The following is a 15,354-nucleotide window of genomic DNA, read 5'->3' on the forward strand; positions in this document are numbered from 1 at the left end:
AACACCGTGCCTCAAATCATGCGATGTTAATCATGAAAAGCTGGGCCAGATACTCGGTATTCTCTCGTCACTTGACCCCGGCAAATTGTTGGCTTTGAATAATGCGGGTCCCTGCGCAGAACCTCACGGCGATGAGAAGGCAGCGAGAATGCGTAAACAGGAAAGTAGTATGCTTCGGCGCATGCTCGATGAACAGGAGAAGAGACTAAATGAGCGAGAAGGGCGTTTAAAGTGGATGGCGGAGATGGTGCGAGCAGAGAAGGGTAAATATGATAGCAGATCCTGTTAGTAGTAGCAGCGCAAGGGTTTAGCCGTAGTAGTGATAAATGTAATGAAAACGCTTTGAAAACGCGTTCTTGGAATCTACGTAAGACCAGCATGTTTTGCACCTGCCTCTTCGAGGTTTCCATAACTTTGATGTTACGATTCCGCATATTCGGAGTTGGGAACCGGATCCGATCGATGGATGTCCGTCCGGCATTGCTGGTGGTTTGGTGGACGTTTTTGTGATTGAATATGAACTTCCCGGTCGCCGCGTGCACTTGCACGGATCTGATGCAGGGCCGTACCTTGTGCCTCACCTTCTTCATGCTTCATTCGCCGTAGTACAAGTACGACGGAACATCCACCATATACCGTAAATGTGCTATTTATTACGTGTTTCCGTACTTCCCTATTCCGTCTACACGGGTAATTACGGAAGTGCATAATGCACTCGCGCTAATAAATAACTTGCTTGCACCTTGCCCTTCTTACTTGCTTTTTGAGGAAATTTCCTGGACACTTTGTCGCGCTAATGAAAGGCTACTGCGCCCGGCCATCCTTTCCCCCATTTTTTCTCGACGTTTCATCAGCAAGCGCAGGCCCAGCCTAGGGCTTTTTGCCGATCTGCGCCTATCAGAATTGATCAATCCATCAACCCAAAAGAGTGGAAAGGTGGAGGGAAATCTGGAACATTGGCCATCTGCAGACGCACACCAACGGGGAAAGAATGAGACAGAGATAGTTGAGATGGAGAAGAAGCGTCAAGTATAGTCAACCGTCGGAAATGCTTCTATTGCGCCAGGCTTCTATAGCCGCCATTGATTGAAAGTAGGCTCGCCTTGGAGACAAAGGTCACCGTTCATTACCCGTCCCCCTGCTTTTGTTCTCGCCCTCGCCCACTCCAGCCCTCCTCTCCATCGCATTACCGCACAACACAGCATGGACGACGACTACGGGACTGGTGTTCCCGATGCACGGGCACCTTCTGGCTCGCATTCATACCACTGCTCCCACAACAGATCATACTCCGAGGCGCCCCACGACGTCGCCCACTCTTCGGCGACCTCGTCATTTGCAAGCGACCAACCTCTCACCGCCGTCCTCGGACATCACCCTCACCATCCTCCCCATTCTTGTTCCCCCGTTCACATAAGACACCATGTCATCTCAACAGCCCGCGTGCCTCACAGCAGAGTGTCCTCTGCCGGGCACTATGGCACACATGCAGACGAGATCGCCTATGCCATGTTGGCAGTCGTCATCGGTAGAGCAAGTGCCAGTGACCTCAGAACTGTAATCGGCAAAAAGAGAACAAGGTGTGGTATGATTGTGCAGAACGAGCGGCGGCCTAATATACAAACAAGGAGAAGTAGCAGCGTGGCGTCCGTGAAACGTCCACATGGCAGTCCAACCTCGCAAACATCGTTTAAACTGTTAACGCTCGACCCTCGAACTTTGCCAACACTTCCTATCCCACTTCCACCTGTTGATCATATCCTTGATCCTCCAAAAGATGGAGATTTCTTCTCTTCTTTTATTCCTCCAGAAAAAAGCGGATGGTATGACAGCATTCCTAGAAGCTCCAGTGCTCCGAGCGTACCTTTTCTGGCTCTGGAAAGACGGGGGAGCAATGCGTCCCTCACCAGTGCGATGTCTGTTGACACCCATTTGGTCGCGCAGAAAACCTTTCGTAATGCTAGCCAGCCTCACGACCATGATGCGCCACGCATCATACGATATAATCCACTCGAGCCATTAATCTCCTCTCCCGAGACCGCTACTTTCGACCATCGCGCAGCTACGCCTCAAATGCATCAAGCAATGCTGGATGTTCGCCAATCTGAACCTCATGGGCGGTACAATACTTTTGAGCTCATGGCTCATGATTCAGCAGGCGTAACATCCTACCTAGATCCCGATTTATCGGCGACCTTTCGTAAGCGCATGGCAGAATCGAGCTCGTCAAGAAATAATGACAGAGATGCACGAGTGATGGGGCCGGATACAATGGGAGTTTCGTCAGATAATGCTTGGGTCGGTGAAAGCAGAAGAGGAAAAGAGGTATTTTCAGAGTCGGAATGGACGTTTGAAGAGCCAATCTTGAAGGCTATGGGAGATGCGGTGCGGGGTAAGATCGAAATGATAAAGGAAGTTGATCATTACCATGTAGCAGAGTGAGTTCATCTTTCGTCATGTGACCATTGGCTAACATCGGGCAGATATGGGTGTCACAAAGAAACCCCAAACCCAATAATTGCCGAAGTTATCGAATCTCTTTGCCTTCGCTCAACTAGCAAATCGCCCAAAGTATTTTCCGTCACTCACCAAGCCAATCCTGATTTCGACACTCGCGCCCTTCAATATAATCTGGCATCCCAAGCCTCTTCATACCGCAAGATTGGCAAGCTGCCATTAGCCCCTTCCCCCCTTATACTCACATCATTCTCCTTTGCAGGATTTACGGAGAATGCCTTACCTGCTGACACAGTCGACTTTGCTCTCTGCGCTGGAGAATTAAGCAAGCTACAAGGGGAAATATCACCAAGGCCTTTCTCCGCGTTCGCTAGCCAAGCAGATGAAAAGGAGAAGCAGGCAATAAAGGATTTGGTAGACTGGTTAGAAGCGAAATCAAGAGAAGTGAAAAAGGGAGGCATCTTGGTGTGCTGGATGGTAATCAGGACCCGACAGCCCCCTGAAAGTACATCTTCTTGTGATTCTCTACCGCATCCCCCAAAAGCGTCGCCTTACCGTGCCCCGGCCTCTTTCCCCAACTCTCCAAATATCAACCTATTTACCCCCCATCCTCACGCTCCTCTCACAGAGATTCATCCGTCCATCTTGCCACATCAGAACCACCACCTTACTCCCTCTACACAATCCACACTGCCGACAAGATACCGCACTGACATATTCCAACTCATCAGTCAAGCTCTCAGCCCTGCGATTCAGAGCTTGGTGACATTGGGCGAGATCAGAACGCACGTCGCACCAGCGCTGGTTGATATACCTTACTGGCCCAGGACATTGGCTAGTGTGCAGGCCGCTCTGGGCCAGGCAGAGGATTGGGAAGTCATCATTGACCGGGATGAAGTGACTGAAGACGAAACGGGGGATAATTTGGAACATATGTTGGATGACATGGATGTCGACAGTTCTTCTCCAATTTCCAAGGACTCGGAGGGCTTTGACGTTGATAAGCCACTCAAGGCGTCTAGCAGAGCAAAGACAGCAGCTGAGAGTCACTATCCCCTTGAAGAGGTTCGAGAATGGGCACAAGCAGGTGTCAGGATTCACAGACTGATGCACCCAGCTTGGAAGGCTTTTCACCAGGGGAGGATTGACCGGCAGGCTTATGCCAGGCGAATTGCGACGTACTGTCACTCCGGTATGTATCAGTCTTTTGCAAAGTCATAGAAAAAACTTGGCTAATGAGATGGACTAGTGTATGGACCGCATCTAAAAAAGGTATTGAGGGAAAAGGGACGAATGGACATTAGTCAGTGCGAGAATACTGTACAAGAGATGGTAAGCCCCTCCCCCGTGCTCGCAACATTCCGCAGGCGCTGATGATAAGGTGATCAGTTTAAGATACTCGCTGAAAAGTGCGAACTTGGCGCGCTTAGTGCACTTGCGATAGACATCGGCGTGATAGTCCTTCGCCGTAAATAATTGTCTGATTCGGCCACTCGTGCGCCCACATGCTTTATTTTCCACCTGCTGTATTTCATCTCAATTTCCAACTTCTGCGCATTACTAGATGTTTTTTTACATTACTAGACATTTTTAGAATAGGAGTACAAATGTGCTTTCACCTGTTGAAGATAAATTAGGTTTGTGGACGAAAACGAATGCTCCACGATTGCTGTGTGTGCATGCAAACATTCATAGATAGTGACTTAGGGTTGAGTTTTGCACTACAAAGAGCACTTTAATGGTATGCTATATGGTCCCATAGTCATGCACTGAGCAAAGCATCTCCCAACTTTCGCTTTCAAGCCGCTTTTAAGATACAAATCCGAACATACATAAAAGCATTATACTGGCTTCCTCTAAACTACAGTGATCGCATATCTAACATCATTATCGTCCCCATTTTCTTACTGCAAGACTCCAACGGCCCTCGTTCCTCTTGCCACTTCGCCTGCATCCTTCTTCAAGTCCTGTTCCAGCGCTGGTTTAGTCTCTATATTCGACGGTCGCACCTCGGTCAGAACATCTCGTGATCGCGTTGTGCTTGTGGGCCTGAAACCCCTTGCGCTGGATTGACGCCTGGACGAAGTTGTCATTCCTGAACCTGTCGATATGACCAGACGGGGATCGACATTCAGAGCCGCCGATAAAGATTCACCTTTATTTGCAGGAAGGGGCGCTGAAATTAATGTAATGGCGGGGACAGATGCCGTTGGAAGGGTTTTCGGGGCGTTGCTACGCATCGCAGAATGGTGAGATGATGTTGAGGACGATGATGGCTTTCGGAACCCACTGCCGGTGCCAATCTGCAAACTTCGTCCAAACTTTAGGTCTAGTTCCTCCCCTTCATCGTGAACGTCCTCGTATTCTTCCAAATCTTCGCCACCCTTATCTTCCGCCCTAGCCATCTTTCCAAATTCTTCTTGCTTGCCTCTACTCCTGCTGTTGGCTTTGGGCAGAGTGCTTTTTCGTCGCATACTTTGGCTGCTTGCGGACAGATTGGCGGTTCTAGTAGATGCAGATCGGGAGCTGAGAGACCCCTCTGGTATGAGGGGCATGGGAGGAGAAGGCGATGTGTTATAAGCATCTTTCTTCGTTCTCTTGGGAGATAATGAACTCTTGACTCTTCTGGGGGAGATGGATTTTCGAGTCAAGGTTTTAATGACATCTTGAGTTTGGATCCCATCAGGTTTTCGCATTTTCCTTCGAAACTATCAGCTAACGTTTGATTACAAAAAGCATCTGGGAAGCTCACTTGACAAGACTAGGCTCTTTATAGCTAACGACACTGGCACGTGCCCGACGACCTCGCCCAGTTCCTTCTGGTTCAGCATTGTCTGTAATCGTAAGGTCCGATGGTCGACTTGGATCGGACTCGGCTACCACGTAATCAGCGGGAGCCTCAGGCTGTACCTGACAATAAAGGCAACATACACTCAGTTTCATTCACTTTCACGATCTCCGCCCCTGGTTCTATAGTTGCTTCTTTCTCTTTCCGGCTAAAGTCGACCTGCTCTTCTTCTTGAACAAGAGCCAAAGCTTCGTCGGGTTTCATCTCGACTACAGGCCCTTCCTCCCATTCACTGGTTTCCCCTAGAGGTTCTTCATCCACTTTGGTTCCCCCTACAGGTTCTTCATCCATCACCTGTGGCTCTTGTTGTACTGGAATCGCCGGCTCTTGTTCACTAACTACCTCGGGCGAACAGGACCGCGGTCGAGTTGATAACAATCCACTTTCCCGTCTTCGTTTTGCTGGTATTTTTCGTGTGCTGATAACCTTTTTAGGGCTAGGGGATATGGAAGATCGAGCTGGGGATACTGGGGTCTTCGGTCTTGGTGATCTGGAAGCAGCAACTGACCCGACATCCGTTTGTCGTCTTTGATAGGTATAAGTGACGGTTTATCCAACTAGTCAAATAAACAGAAACCTACCCTCGCCCTCTTGATCTCGAGGTCACCCGCCTATCATCCACCCAATCTCCTTCTTCACTTTCCACTACCGCTCCAAGATCCTGTCTTTGTTTCCCATTTGCAGCTGGTCGGGTGGCAGTGGGGTTCCCGACGAATGTCAAGGTCGGACGTGTGTTGGATGGTTGTTTGTAGGACGTTGAATGTAGCGGAATCGGTAGGGAGGAGAGTGATTGACGTAAGCTATAGAGGGCTGGAGCAGCTGCCAAGAGATGATCTAAAGCTTTCAGTACATCCTAATTGTAATGTTAGCTCAGGCGTAGTATATGGCATAGAAATGAGCGAGGCATGTGTCTCGTTTCGAGCGCACAATAGTCCCAAAGAAAGGAAGAAAGAAAAAACACTTACTACACCACCTAGTCTCGAGTTTTCTCTTTCCATCTTTTTCACTCTCGACTCCAGAGCCATATTTCTTCTTCTCACATCTAACAGCTCATTTTGAAGGATGGATATTTCATCCTGAAGTGTCTTGATAATCTTTTTGCGCTCCACATTATCACTGTTTGACACACTTTGGATCAGTGGAGCTCTACATGCAAAAGGACGTGCGGAGCGTACAGGATGATATCTTTATTTTGTTCTCTATGTCTTCTGCGGACTAATCCACGGGTGTGATTGTCAGCAAGACTGTCGAAAAAAGGGCACAGTTGAGGACTCACAATCGTCAAACTTTTGCTGCTCGACGAACCCTTGCTCCCGCCTTTCTTGCGATGTTTGTTGTGGCAGGGAGGTTGGGCCCATAGACCTCCTGCCTTGCCTCTGGGACATCCTCTATTTATACCTGGAGATATATCCGGCGCAGTATAGGCCGGATGATTGCAGATAGAGGGGGAAACGGTATGGGAACGCAGTGACAAGATGAGAATGCTCAGAGATTGAGACAAATGAGCCAAACACAACAAGTCAAACGCGCAGGGCGAGTCTTGACGATATGTTACGTAATACTGCATGTCCCAGAAGCGTCGTCCCTCGTCCCCGGGCATCATCGACATACTTTCCATCTGTAATAGCATCCGGCCGCCGTTTCTTTTTCCAAGTCGGTTTGCAGACAAATAAGACAACAAAATAAATCCATGTAAATAACAAGACTAAACTCGGTCAACTCTCCTCCGCATATATACACATAACACGTCCCAATCCGACCTTTCCACTCTGACATTTCTCTCGCTCGCCGCCTACATCTCTCACTCTGCACTTTCCTCCCTCATATCCGCCAATCTCCTCCTCATCGCCTTTTCAGTCTTGGTAGGCGGTACTTTCCTCGATACCAAAGCCCCCACAAACGCCATCAACCCGCCGAACCGGAGGACCCAGGCGACTCCATTCTTATCTTGACCGTGCGGTCCACCGATTTCGGGCGAGGTGGGCTGGATGTCGGGCTGAGTGTCGGCTAGCTTGAAAATGATAGAGGCTACGACTGCAATCTAAAAAAAAATGATCGCACGACAACCACTATTAGCTGATAACGCAAGAAAGGAGATAAAATTAGACTTGCGATAAATTGAGGGAAAACGATGGCGAGGTTATGGATACCCATAATAGTCCCGCCAGCTACTGGTCCCTGGCCGGTATATTCCATTTCATTAGCGCCATCAAGATCGGCGGTCGAGTAGCTTCTGGCAAGTGGTGTACGTTCGTCGGGGGAAGCGCGGCCTGCAGGGCTGGTGGGATGTGATCGCCAGCCGAGGGGGGTGGAAGTCGTGCGCGCGTGGGTGGGACGGGGGCGACCGTCTGATATTCGGGGAGGAGGCTTGTCGTCGAGCTCTTTGAGGAACTGGGGGTGTTTGTCAGTCAATCGGTTTGGGTCTGGGGGGTTGTGCGGTTTAATAAGTGGAAATCCAAAACTGACCTCCATGATGATTCTGCGATATCCATCGATCATTTGTTCATGAGTAAATATACACTGAGAAAGAAAATGAAATCGTAACACTTACGCAAACGGTCTAATAAGACGCCAATTTCTCCATCAGTTCTTGAAACCTTTTGCCTTTCAACCAAAATAAAACCACTCACACCCAACAAGCAATCGCCCAACAGATGCCTACCAAAGCGATCATCACTGTTGCTTGCCAGACCTTTGTGATGAAGAACGTGGACATCATCAAGCACCCGAAAATGACCAAGCCCGCCGTCCAAATATTTCTCAACATGAACGGCACTGGAAATGACCGGATGATATATCAGCACACGCCGTATGTGTGTGTTTTAACGGAAGCTGCAACTTACTAGTAGGCAATTTCAGAGGTCTTCCCTCTCTAGCAGCCTCGGCTTTCCACTGCTGTACCATCTCTCTGATCCTCTCCATCTCCACATGCTCTTCATCTTCTTCATCTTCGTTTTCAATCTCAATCTCGCCATCTCGCAGTTTTTCCGAAGTGGGTTTGAGCAGTCGGCGATCTCGCGCGGCGAGGTAAGGGAGAAGTGTCCCAGCGATGATGGCGACTGTTTTTTTTTTTGATCAAATGGTGTTGGCAGTTGAGCAAATTTGTATAGTAATATAGAAAGACGCAGCACTTACCGAAAGAATAGATCAAAAGGGCCAGGCTACCAGCTCGGGTGGCTCGATCGATATCAGGTTTATGATGTAATTCTTTGGCCATGACTTCGGCGACGTAAGTGGTAGAGTAGAAAAGATACGGGAACCATCCCATGAATGCGGCGATTTGTACCTTTCCGCGCCCGATGCAATTTTAGGTTTGAGTGGTCTTTGGAAAGAAGGTATGGGGGAAAGACTTACGATGCAAACTCGGCGAATGGGTTTTGGAAGATGGAGTACCGCTTCGTAGATTGTACCCACTACATCTCGTATTTTCCTATAGGGGTGTTTGATGTCAGCGTATGACAGAGCCGCGAGCATATAACAACGTACGAGCGCCTTTCGCCAAAAATACTGTCCGTTTCCTTTTCTTCTTGCGTCCAACACGTGATCCACACGGTCATGACCAACAGTACCAACGCCACGATACATACTGGATATAATGTCAGCTATTAAAGGTAGGTGTGTGGGGTGCCAGACGTACCTTTACGAAACTGACCGCCTCCGACCAAACGGATGATCGGTACATGACTGAGATTTAAGAAACCTGCAGAGTATCCAGATGAGTATTCAGACCAAAGAAGCCGGTCTGGGATCAAGGAGACGGACGAACCCATGGTGAACCCCACAATGTTACCCACATGGTTGAAGCGTCCATGCCAAGCATTGGCGGTGGCAAGTTGTTCACCTGGCGTGATGTCGAGGACAAGATTGCGGAGGGAAGCTTGGAGACTGCACCGGGATATCAGACTGATGCATAAGGGCGTGGATTACTCACGCATTAAGAGCGAAGTCAAGGCAGTAGAATGAGAAGACGGCTATACCGATAGCCGTGTTCTTCACCTAATTGCATGTGTAAGCCACAATCCCGTTTTGATCGTTTACAAGGCGGCAAAACTGAATGACATACCAATCTGATAGTCTTTGGATCCCAGTCGCCTTGGCCGCCGCCTATCAAATCGACCAAAGCTTTGGCAATAGGTTCTGTGAAAGCCAGACCGAGACCGCTAAATACGAGCAGCATGGTCGATGTTACAATCCAGTATCGCCTCCGGTAGCGAGAATGCGAGGAATCTGAAATGGCACCGATGAGCGGCTGGGCGATGAGGCCGGATATAGGCCCGGCGAGCCAGACGAGAGAAGTGAGCTGTTCCGAGAGGCCGAGCGAGAGGAGATAGGGCGTTCCGTATCCCAGTTCCCTGGTGGCAGGTCAGCAGGCAGCTGCAGGTGATCGTTGAGCACGTACACTGTCCACGCGATCTGGCTCCCGCCCATGGACACGGTGAGGCACATGAGTTTCCATGTCGATAAGCGGCCCTTGTCCTTGTCTGCCTTTCTGGGAGGATCCAGCCTGCGTTCGCGGCTGCGTGAGCTGCTGCTGTTGCGACTTGGGCGTGGCTGGCGCGGGGTGAGGGAGTCACGCTTGGCGGGATTGCCGGGGTCTGGGCTGTGCATGAGGGAGCGGAGGGAGGTGTAGTGGTGTTTGTGTGGCGGTGTGTCTGGCATCGGGATGTGTGTGGAGAGAGAGTATAGATCGGGTGCGATGACTAAAGTGGACGGCGGTGACGCAACGACTTGAGGGGTGGCGCAACTTGGGTGGTGACGCAACGACTTGACATCTGTTATTTATGTCAGATCAAATACTCCCAACAACGCTCTCCACGCAGCCATGTCCCGGCAGCCCGCCCCAAAGTACAAGATCTCCGGGCCCCAGCCCCTCCGCCCCGACACATACAACTCCGACACCGGCCCCTACCCCCCCTTCCCCCAGGAAAGCCCCCCGCGCCCCGCCAGGTCCCGCTTGCGCGATGCCCCCCGCCCACCGCAGCCCTCGAGACCGACCCAAGTCCCCCCCCAGCCACTCACCTCCGATGTATTCGCTGCAGACCGCGCACAGCGCATGCAGATGCGCGCCCAGATGTCCGCCGCCGCGCAGCAGCAGGCATCGCAGCCCTTCCAGCTGTCCGGCGCGACAAACACAGAGACCATGCGCAACGTCGTCGGCGCGTTCATGAGTGCAGGCCGCCAGCACGAACAGCCCGCGCCCGCCAGACGCCCCCACAAGAGTGAGGCGAGGATGAAGAAGTCTCATCGCGAAGAGGTTTGGGAAAACGAAGAGGGAGGCCAGTTTGGAGAGATTGATTCAGCCATGCGACAGGTCAAAAAGGACTGGCCGTTTGTCATGGAGAGCGACTTCTCGTCTTCGTCTCTTGCCCTGTCACTCCTCTCGCAGGCCCCATCGCCCTCTCTCCCGCAACACCCCGGCCTTTCCTCTTTCCTCAGGCTGCACGACTCCCTCTCGGCTGGCTTGCAAGCTGCAGTCCAGGCCAACTCCAAGTCATTTGCCGCCTCCTTGCCTGCTCATCAAAACTTTTTGGATATCCTCGAAAGGGCCCAAGAACAGGTGCGCAAGTCCAAACAAGAACTCAAAGCTGCAAGAGATGGGTTTGCGGGTAAAGGAAAGTCTGAACTGTCCGGGATCAGGGCACGGGAGCGGACTGTCCGCGACATGCTCAGGATTTTGGATACAATGCGAGTTTACACATTTGCTTTGCCTAGAAATGACCCTGCTGACCAAGACTCTACAGTGATAACTTGAGGCAGGTGCCCGACCAGCTTGAATCCCTTGTTGGAGATAAACGCTTCCTCCAAGCCTCCCTCATTCTCGTTCGAAGCCTTGAAACCATCAACAAACCCGAGCTTCGTGAGATTGGCGCTCTATCAGACCTCAGATCGTACTTTATGTCCCAGGAAACAGTAAGCAAATTATCTGCAAAATGATCATGTGGGAAACAGTACTAACGTTAACAATGTTGACAGACGATTACAGAAATCCTTATTGAAGAACTCCACAATCACATCTACCTCAAAACGTTTTACAGCGATTCACGATGGAGACCATATACCCCTGGCCGAGCCGATCTCCCCATCATCGGATCACAAGACGAAGACCTTGCCTTTCTCCGATCCCCAGATCCCAATTCAACCTCTCCCAATCTCAGCGGTAACAACACGTCCTCCACCACCACCAACGGCAACGGTAACGCTACCGCCGGACCAGGCCCGTCCTCCAAATTCTCTCGCTACCTATCCCAACTCAGTACTAAACCGAGTACGAGACCGATGCTCCAATACGACGGCGATCCCATACCGTCCACTTACACTTTACCCGCCGTTCATTCTCACCAACAGCCAAATGCTCTAGGTCTAGGCTCAGGTACCGGCATCGTCCAACCGGGGGGTTCACACACTTCTCTATCCTCTCTTCTTGGTACAGCGGGAAACACGGGTAACCCCGAAACAGATTCGTACGTCTACATTGAGAATCTGTTGGAGGCTTTGGCAGTGCTAGGGAGGCTGGGTCAGGCTTTGGATACTGTTGCGCAAAGAGCGCCGGGGGAGATTTTTGCTTTGGTAGATGGTACGTTGGATGAAGTTGAAGAACGGTAAGTACAAGTATTCCCTTGTTTTTGGGTCTCGAGTCGGAATGGCATGACTGAAAAATAAAAACCAATGACAGAACCGAACGACACCGAGAAGAAGACCTTTCGGTCCGCCCACAAAACTTGTTAGGCAACGTTGATCCAACCCCATCATCCCGGACAAACCCTCCCACAGCAACCACCACCGCCGTTCCCAGCCGGAAATCTCTCTTCTCCTCCGCCGAAACGTCGCGGATCGAAATCTCACTAGGCGCGGCCGGACCGCCCCAGCATGCCGCTTTGCTAAAAGATTTGTTTTGGACTCTGTACTCCAAGTTGGCAGCGGTGCTGGAAGGTCATAGGGTCATGTATGAAGTGTCGAGATGGATATCTTCTGTGGGTACCTTTCTTTTTGCGCGTGTGTGTGTGTGTGTGTGTGTGTTTGCACAAAGACGAAAGAGAAAAGATGCTGAGAGTGTTTTTTTCATGTTTAGCGACCGGATTTCAAGGATAGCACAACACCCAAGGGTTCGTCTATCAATATTCCAGTATTGGAAATGTGGCGGCCGGTCCAGCAAGAAGTGAGTATTATAGACTTGTGAATTAATCTTCCCAGAGTTGTCTGAACACTAAAATAAAAACTTCCAGGTAAGAACGTTGCTGAGCAATTATTTGACCGACGACCGGCCTGGATCAAGACTTGATAGGAACCCCATCCTGTCGATTAACGAGGTCTTGCGAGATCCAAAAGTCTCACGCGATAAATCCAAGGCAAGTTGAATCCCTTTTGATCAAATACCGTCTTTTTAACACTCTTTACCGTTTTGCCAATAGTCAATGTTCAGATTCAACGACAGCGACTCTCGCGCCATCCAAAAAGAAATCAAACCCATCGATGACTCTGTCCAACAAGCTCTCCGCTCGTCTGTCCCCGGTCTTGTCAACATGCAATCCGACCAACCCGTTTCCATCGCTCCTGATACGGACGACCGCTTCTCCCCATCCTCGAGCCGATACCGCACCCTCGTCCCTCCCAACGCTTTCAACGTCACCACCCTTTTCCATCCCACCTTGGCATTCATCCATCGCGCATCGGCGATCGTGCCACCAGGTTTCGAGAGCGAGACTCAAGGGTTTTCGACCATCTTGGAAGACTTTGTCGTTAAAGTGTTCTTGAGGCAGCTGGATGAGAAAGTCACGGCAGGATTCCAAAAGGCTGTGTCGGGGTACGATGCTTATCAGGTTGATCGCGGTGTGTTGGCGGATACGAAGCAGCGACCGCTCAAGGTATGTCAAAAAGTTTTTTTTTGGGGGGGGTTGTTTTTTTGCTCTCCGTCAGACAGTATCACTGACACAGACGTCAATTAGTCGAGCGTGCGCGTGATGGCGTTGATACATAGCCTTTGCATCATGCTTCAGACAACTCCCTTCCACCGAGAGAATTACAGTCGACTCATCGTCGGTGTTATCGTCCAGTATTATCAGCAATGCAGCGCTAGATTCAAAGGTGAGTTTTCTAGCTATCCAAGATCGTCATCGTTGTTTTTGCTGATTTTCTATTAAAAAAAAATAGATTTGGTCTCCCACCCTGCTACCTTTGAAACCGATTCGGAGCGGCCGATGGTCATTCCAGCCGTATGGGCCCAGCGTGAGGACATCACTAAATGTCTATCCGAAATGCGTTCGGTCCCTACCACCGATCGTGCGGGTATGGCATCGGTCAGCCACAAGGAAATCAGGCTCGAGATGGAATTGCTGCGCGATAGACCGGTTTCAGAGTCGAATTTAATCAATTCAAGCCGCAAGTTGGAGGCCCTTGGCAATTTGTCTCAGAGCTTGGTGAGTCACAGGGAGAGCACAAATGTCGGGTGGAGAGGCTAAATGTTCGTCGACGGTACGGTCCCACTTTAGCGCTGGTTCATCGCCGCTTTACTCGACTTGCAATGGGTATCTGAAGAACCCGTCTCTCCAGAGGGTGAACAGCCCGAGCTGGACGTCTTGAAAACTGCTCCTCCTCTGTCTGCTGATTCGGATGAACCCCGATTACCTCTAACTAGAGCTATGGCTCAGTGCGTACCCTTGGTTTTCTAAAACAAACTCAAACCTTTTTTTTTTTTTACTGACAAAAAACTTGATTTGTAGACGGTACCAAGCAATCATACAAACGTATGAGCAGCTTGCAGAGATGGTAGTCAACGCCATCAGGCTGGAAATTCGGTGCAAAGTCATGTGCAACATTGGCGCTTCGATGCAAAAGGTAAGTCTACAGAAATCATGAATACTTTTGATATACGCCAACAATAGTACGATCCTTTGCAGGGAGATTTCAGACTCGAAAGTGAAGCACTCGAGCCAGATTCAGACATTTTGGATCTCAATGCAAGCCTTGTAGAATTCGAAGAGCTTGCTCAAAGGACTATTTCACCTGATGACCACAGGTAAATTACACATGCTATATCGTAATGATTACCAAGCACGTACTCGTGCTAACCAAATCTTTTGCTAGTTTTATCTTCCGTGCCCTCGGACAACTAGTCGATCATTGCTTGATTGCGTATGCCTCTAAATACGTCAAGGGTGTCAATGCTGCTGGTGTGCGCAAGATCAAGCGCAACATTCTCAGTTTGCAACAAACCTTGCGGGGGATCGCGACGGCCAATGAACAGGGTGTACTTGTCCGGGCTACAGAGTTCTGGGACTTGTACGAACAAGGGCCAAAGGTGAGGAAGTAGTCAAGTCGGGTAAATAGAGTCATTATTTGCTGATGCGCCACTCGATCACAGAAAATGCTAGAGGATTTAAAGAACATTAATGGAACACCTCCTTATGCCTTTGAAGACTACAATACTATGCTCAAACTACAGTGTAAGAGTAACACGGACGAACTCAACACATACCTTATCGATTTACACGCTTTATCTATGGACGTCGAAGGCTGGGACCTCGGGGAGGATTGATTGGGGTGATAATCTTTTCCTACAGGACTTTTTGTACTCTTACTCTTGTGTTTGGATGTGCAACGAAAAGGCATGTATATTATACAGTCATTGCAAACTACCATATCCGTTATTAGGCACCAAGTACACTAGCCAACTCTGCCAGCCTTTCTTTTGATCCCCTGACGCTTCTCTCATCAACGAAAAAGATCCATCTCGGATCGAATCAAATCATGTCCTCATCTGGACCTTCGGTATCACGTTGAATATAAATAAGTACATATCCCTACCCCATCCTTATAGCCAACTGACCCCAAATGGAAACATTATTGCTAGATAAATTTGATTCTCGCATATGTTTGGAGCACGCGCAAATCATACGCATGGGCGGCAACCATGGCCACTTCTTATGGTTCCCTTCCCAAAAGCTCGATTGACTTACCGTAGATTCTCAAGTCAGGCTGTTCCGAAAAATTGCTTAGATGGTTTGGATGGGTCTAGAACCAGTTTCAGAAATGAACCCTTGACCTTCTCTTGA

General features: G+C 49.8%; 5 protein-coding genes across 5 annotated transcripts in view; 3 read left to right on the plus strand and 2 right to left on the minus strand.

The window, feature by feature from the left end:
- CNBL1640 (hypothetical protein) overlaps window positions 1-289 on the plus strand; it is a gene marked incomplete at both ends in the record, with an annotated part of 1,367 nt that extends 1,078 nt beyond the window's left edge. The window contains one exon of the mRNA XM_767203.1: window positions 1-289. This exon is cut by the window's left edge and continues 410 nt beyond it. Coding sequence (XP_772296.1) covers window positions 1-289 — 289 coding nt within the window.
- Window positions 290-1,203: 914 nt separating this feature from the next.
- On the plus strand, window positions 1,204-3,933 carry CNBL1650 (hypothetical protein; the record flags this gene model as incomplete). Its single annotated transcript, XM_767204.1, has 4 exons — window positions 1,204-2,438; window positions 2,484-3,649; window positions 3,707-3,789; window positions 3,847-3,933. 4 exons carry the CDS (start codon window positions 1,204-1,206, stop codon window positions 3,931-3,933), a joined length of 2,571 nt encoding a protein of 856 aa, XP_772297.1.
- A 428-nt stretch (window positions 3,934-4,361) lies between these two features.
- Window positions 4,362-6,690, minus strand: CNBL1660 (hypothetical protein; the record flags this gene model as incomplete). The annotated part of the gene is made up of 7 exons (XM_767205.1): window positions 4,362-5,165; window positions 5,239-5,361; window positions 5,405-5,831; window positions 5,887-6,158; window positions 6,271-6,421; window positions 6,481-6,520; window positions 6,582-6,690. The coding sequence occupies 7 exons, from the start codon at window positions 6,688-6,690 to the stop codon at window positions 4,362-4,364; spliced, it is 1,926 nt and encodes a 641-aa protein (XP_772298.1).
- A 416-nt stretch (window positions 6,691-7,106) lies between these two features.
- On the minus strand, window positions 7,107-9,964 carry CNBL1670 (hypothetical protein; the record flags this gene model as incomplete). Its single annotated transcript, XM_767206.1, has 14 exons — window positions 7,107-7,316; window positions 7,367-7,696; window positions 7,772-7,784; window positions 7,857-7,865; window positions 7,936-8,080; window positions 8,149-8,364; window positions 8,441-8,591; window positions 8,660-8,735; window positions 8,792-8,891; window positions 8,943-9,005; window positions 9,072-9,190; window positions 9,237-9,301; window positions 9,369-9,657; window positions 9,705-9,964. The coding sequence occupies 14 exons, from the start codon at window positions 9,962-9,964 to the stop codon at window positions 7,107-7,109; spliced, it is 2,046 nt and encodes a 681-aa protein (XP_772299.1).
- Window positions 9,965-10,127: 163 nt separating this feature from the next.
- Window positions 10,128-14,837, plus strand: CNBL1680 (hypothetical protein; the record flags this gene model as incomplete). The annotated part of the gene is made up of 14 exons (XM_767207.1): window positions 10,128-10,930; window positions 11,047-11,215; window positions 11,279-11,904; window positions 11,979-12,306; window positions 12,375-12,461; window positions 12,529-12,651; window positions 12,715-13,167; window positions 13,249-13,387; window positions 13,454-13,719; window positions 13,792-13,949; window positions 14,023-14,137; window positions 14,200-14,318; window positions 14,387-14,600; window positions 14,664-14,837. 14 exons carry the CDS (start codon window positions 10,128-10,130, stop codon window positions 14,835-14,837), a joined length of 3,774 nt encoding a protein of 1,257 aa, XP_772300.1.
- Between the last annotated feature and the right edge of the window lie 517 nt (window positions 14,838-15,354).

This window comes from Cryptococcus neoformans, chromosome 12 (assembly GCF_000149385.1).
Source record: "Cryptococcus neoformans var. neoformans B-3501A chromosome 12, whole genome shotgun sequence".
NCBI lineage: Eukaryota > Fungi > Basidiomycota > Tremellomycetes > Tremellales > Cryptococcaceae > Cryptococcus > Cryptococcus deneoformans.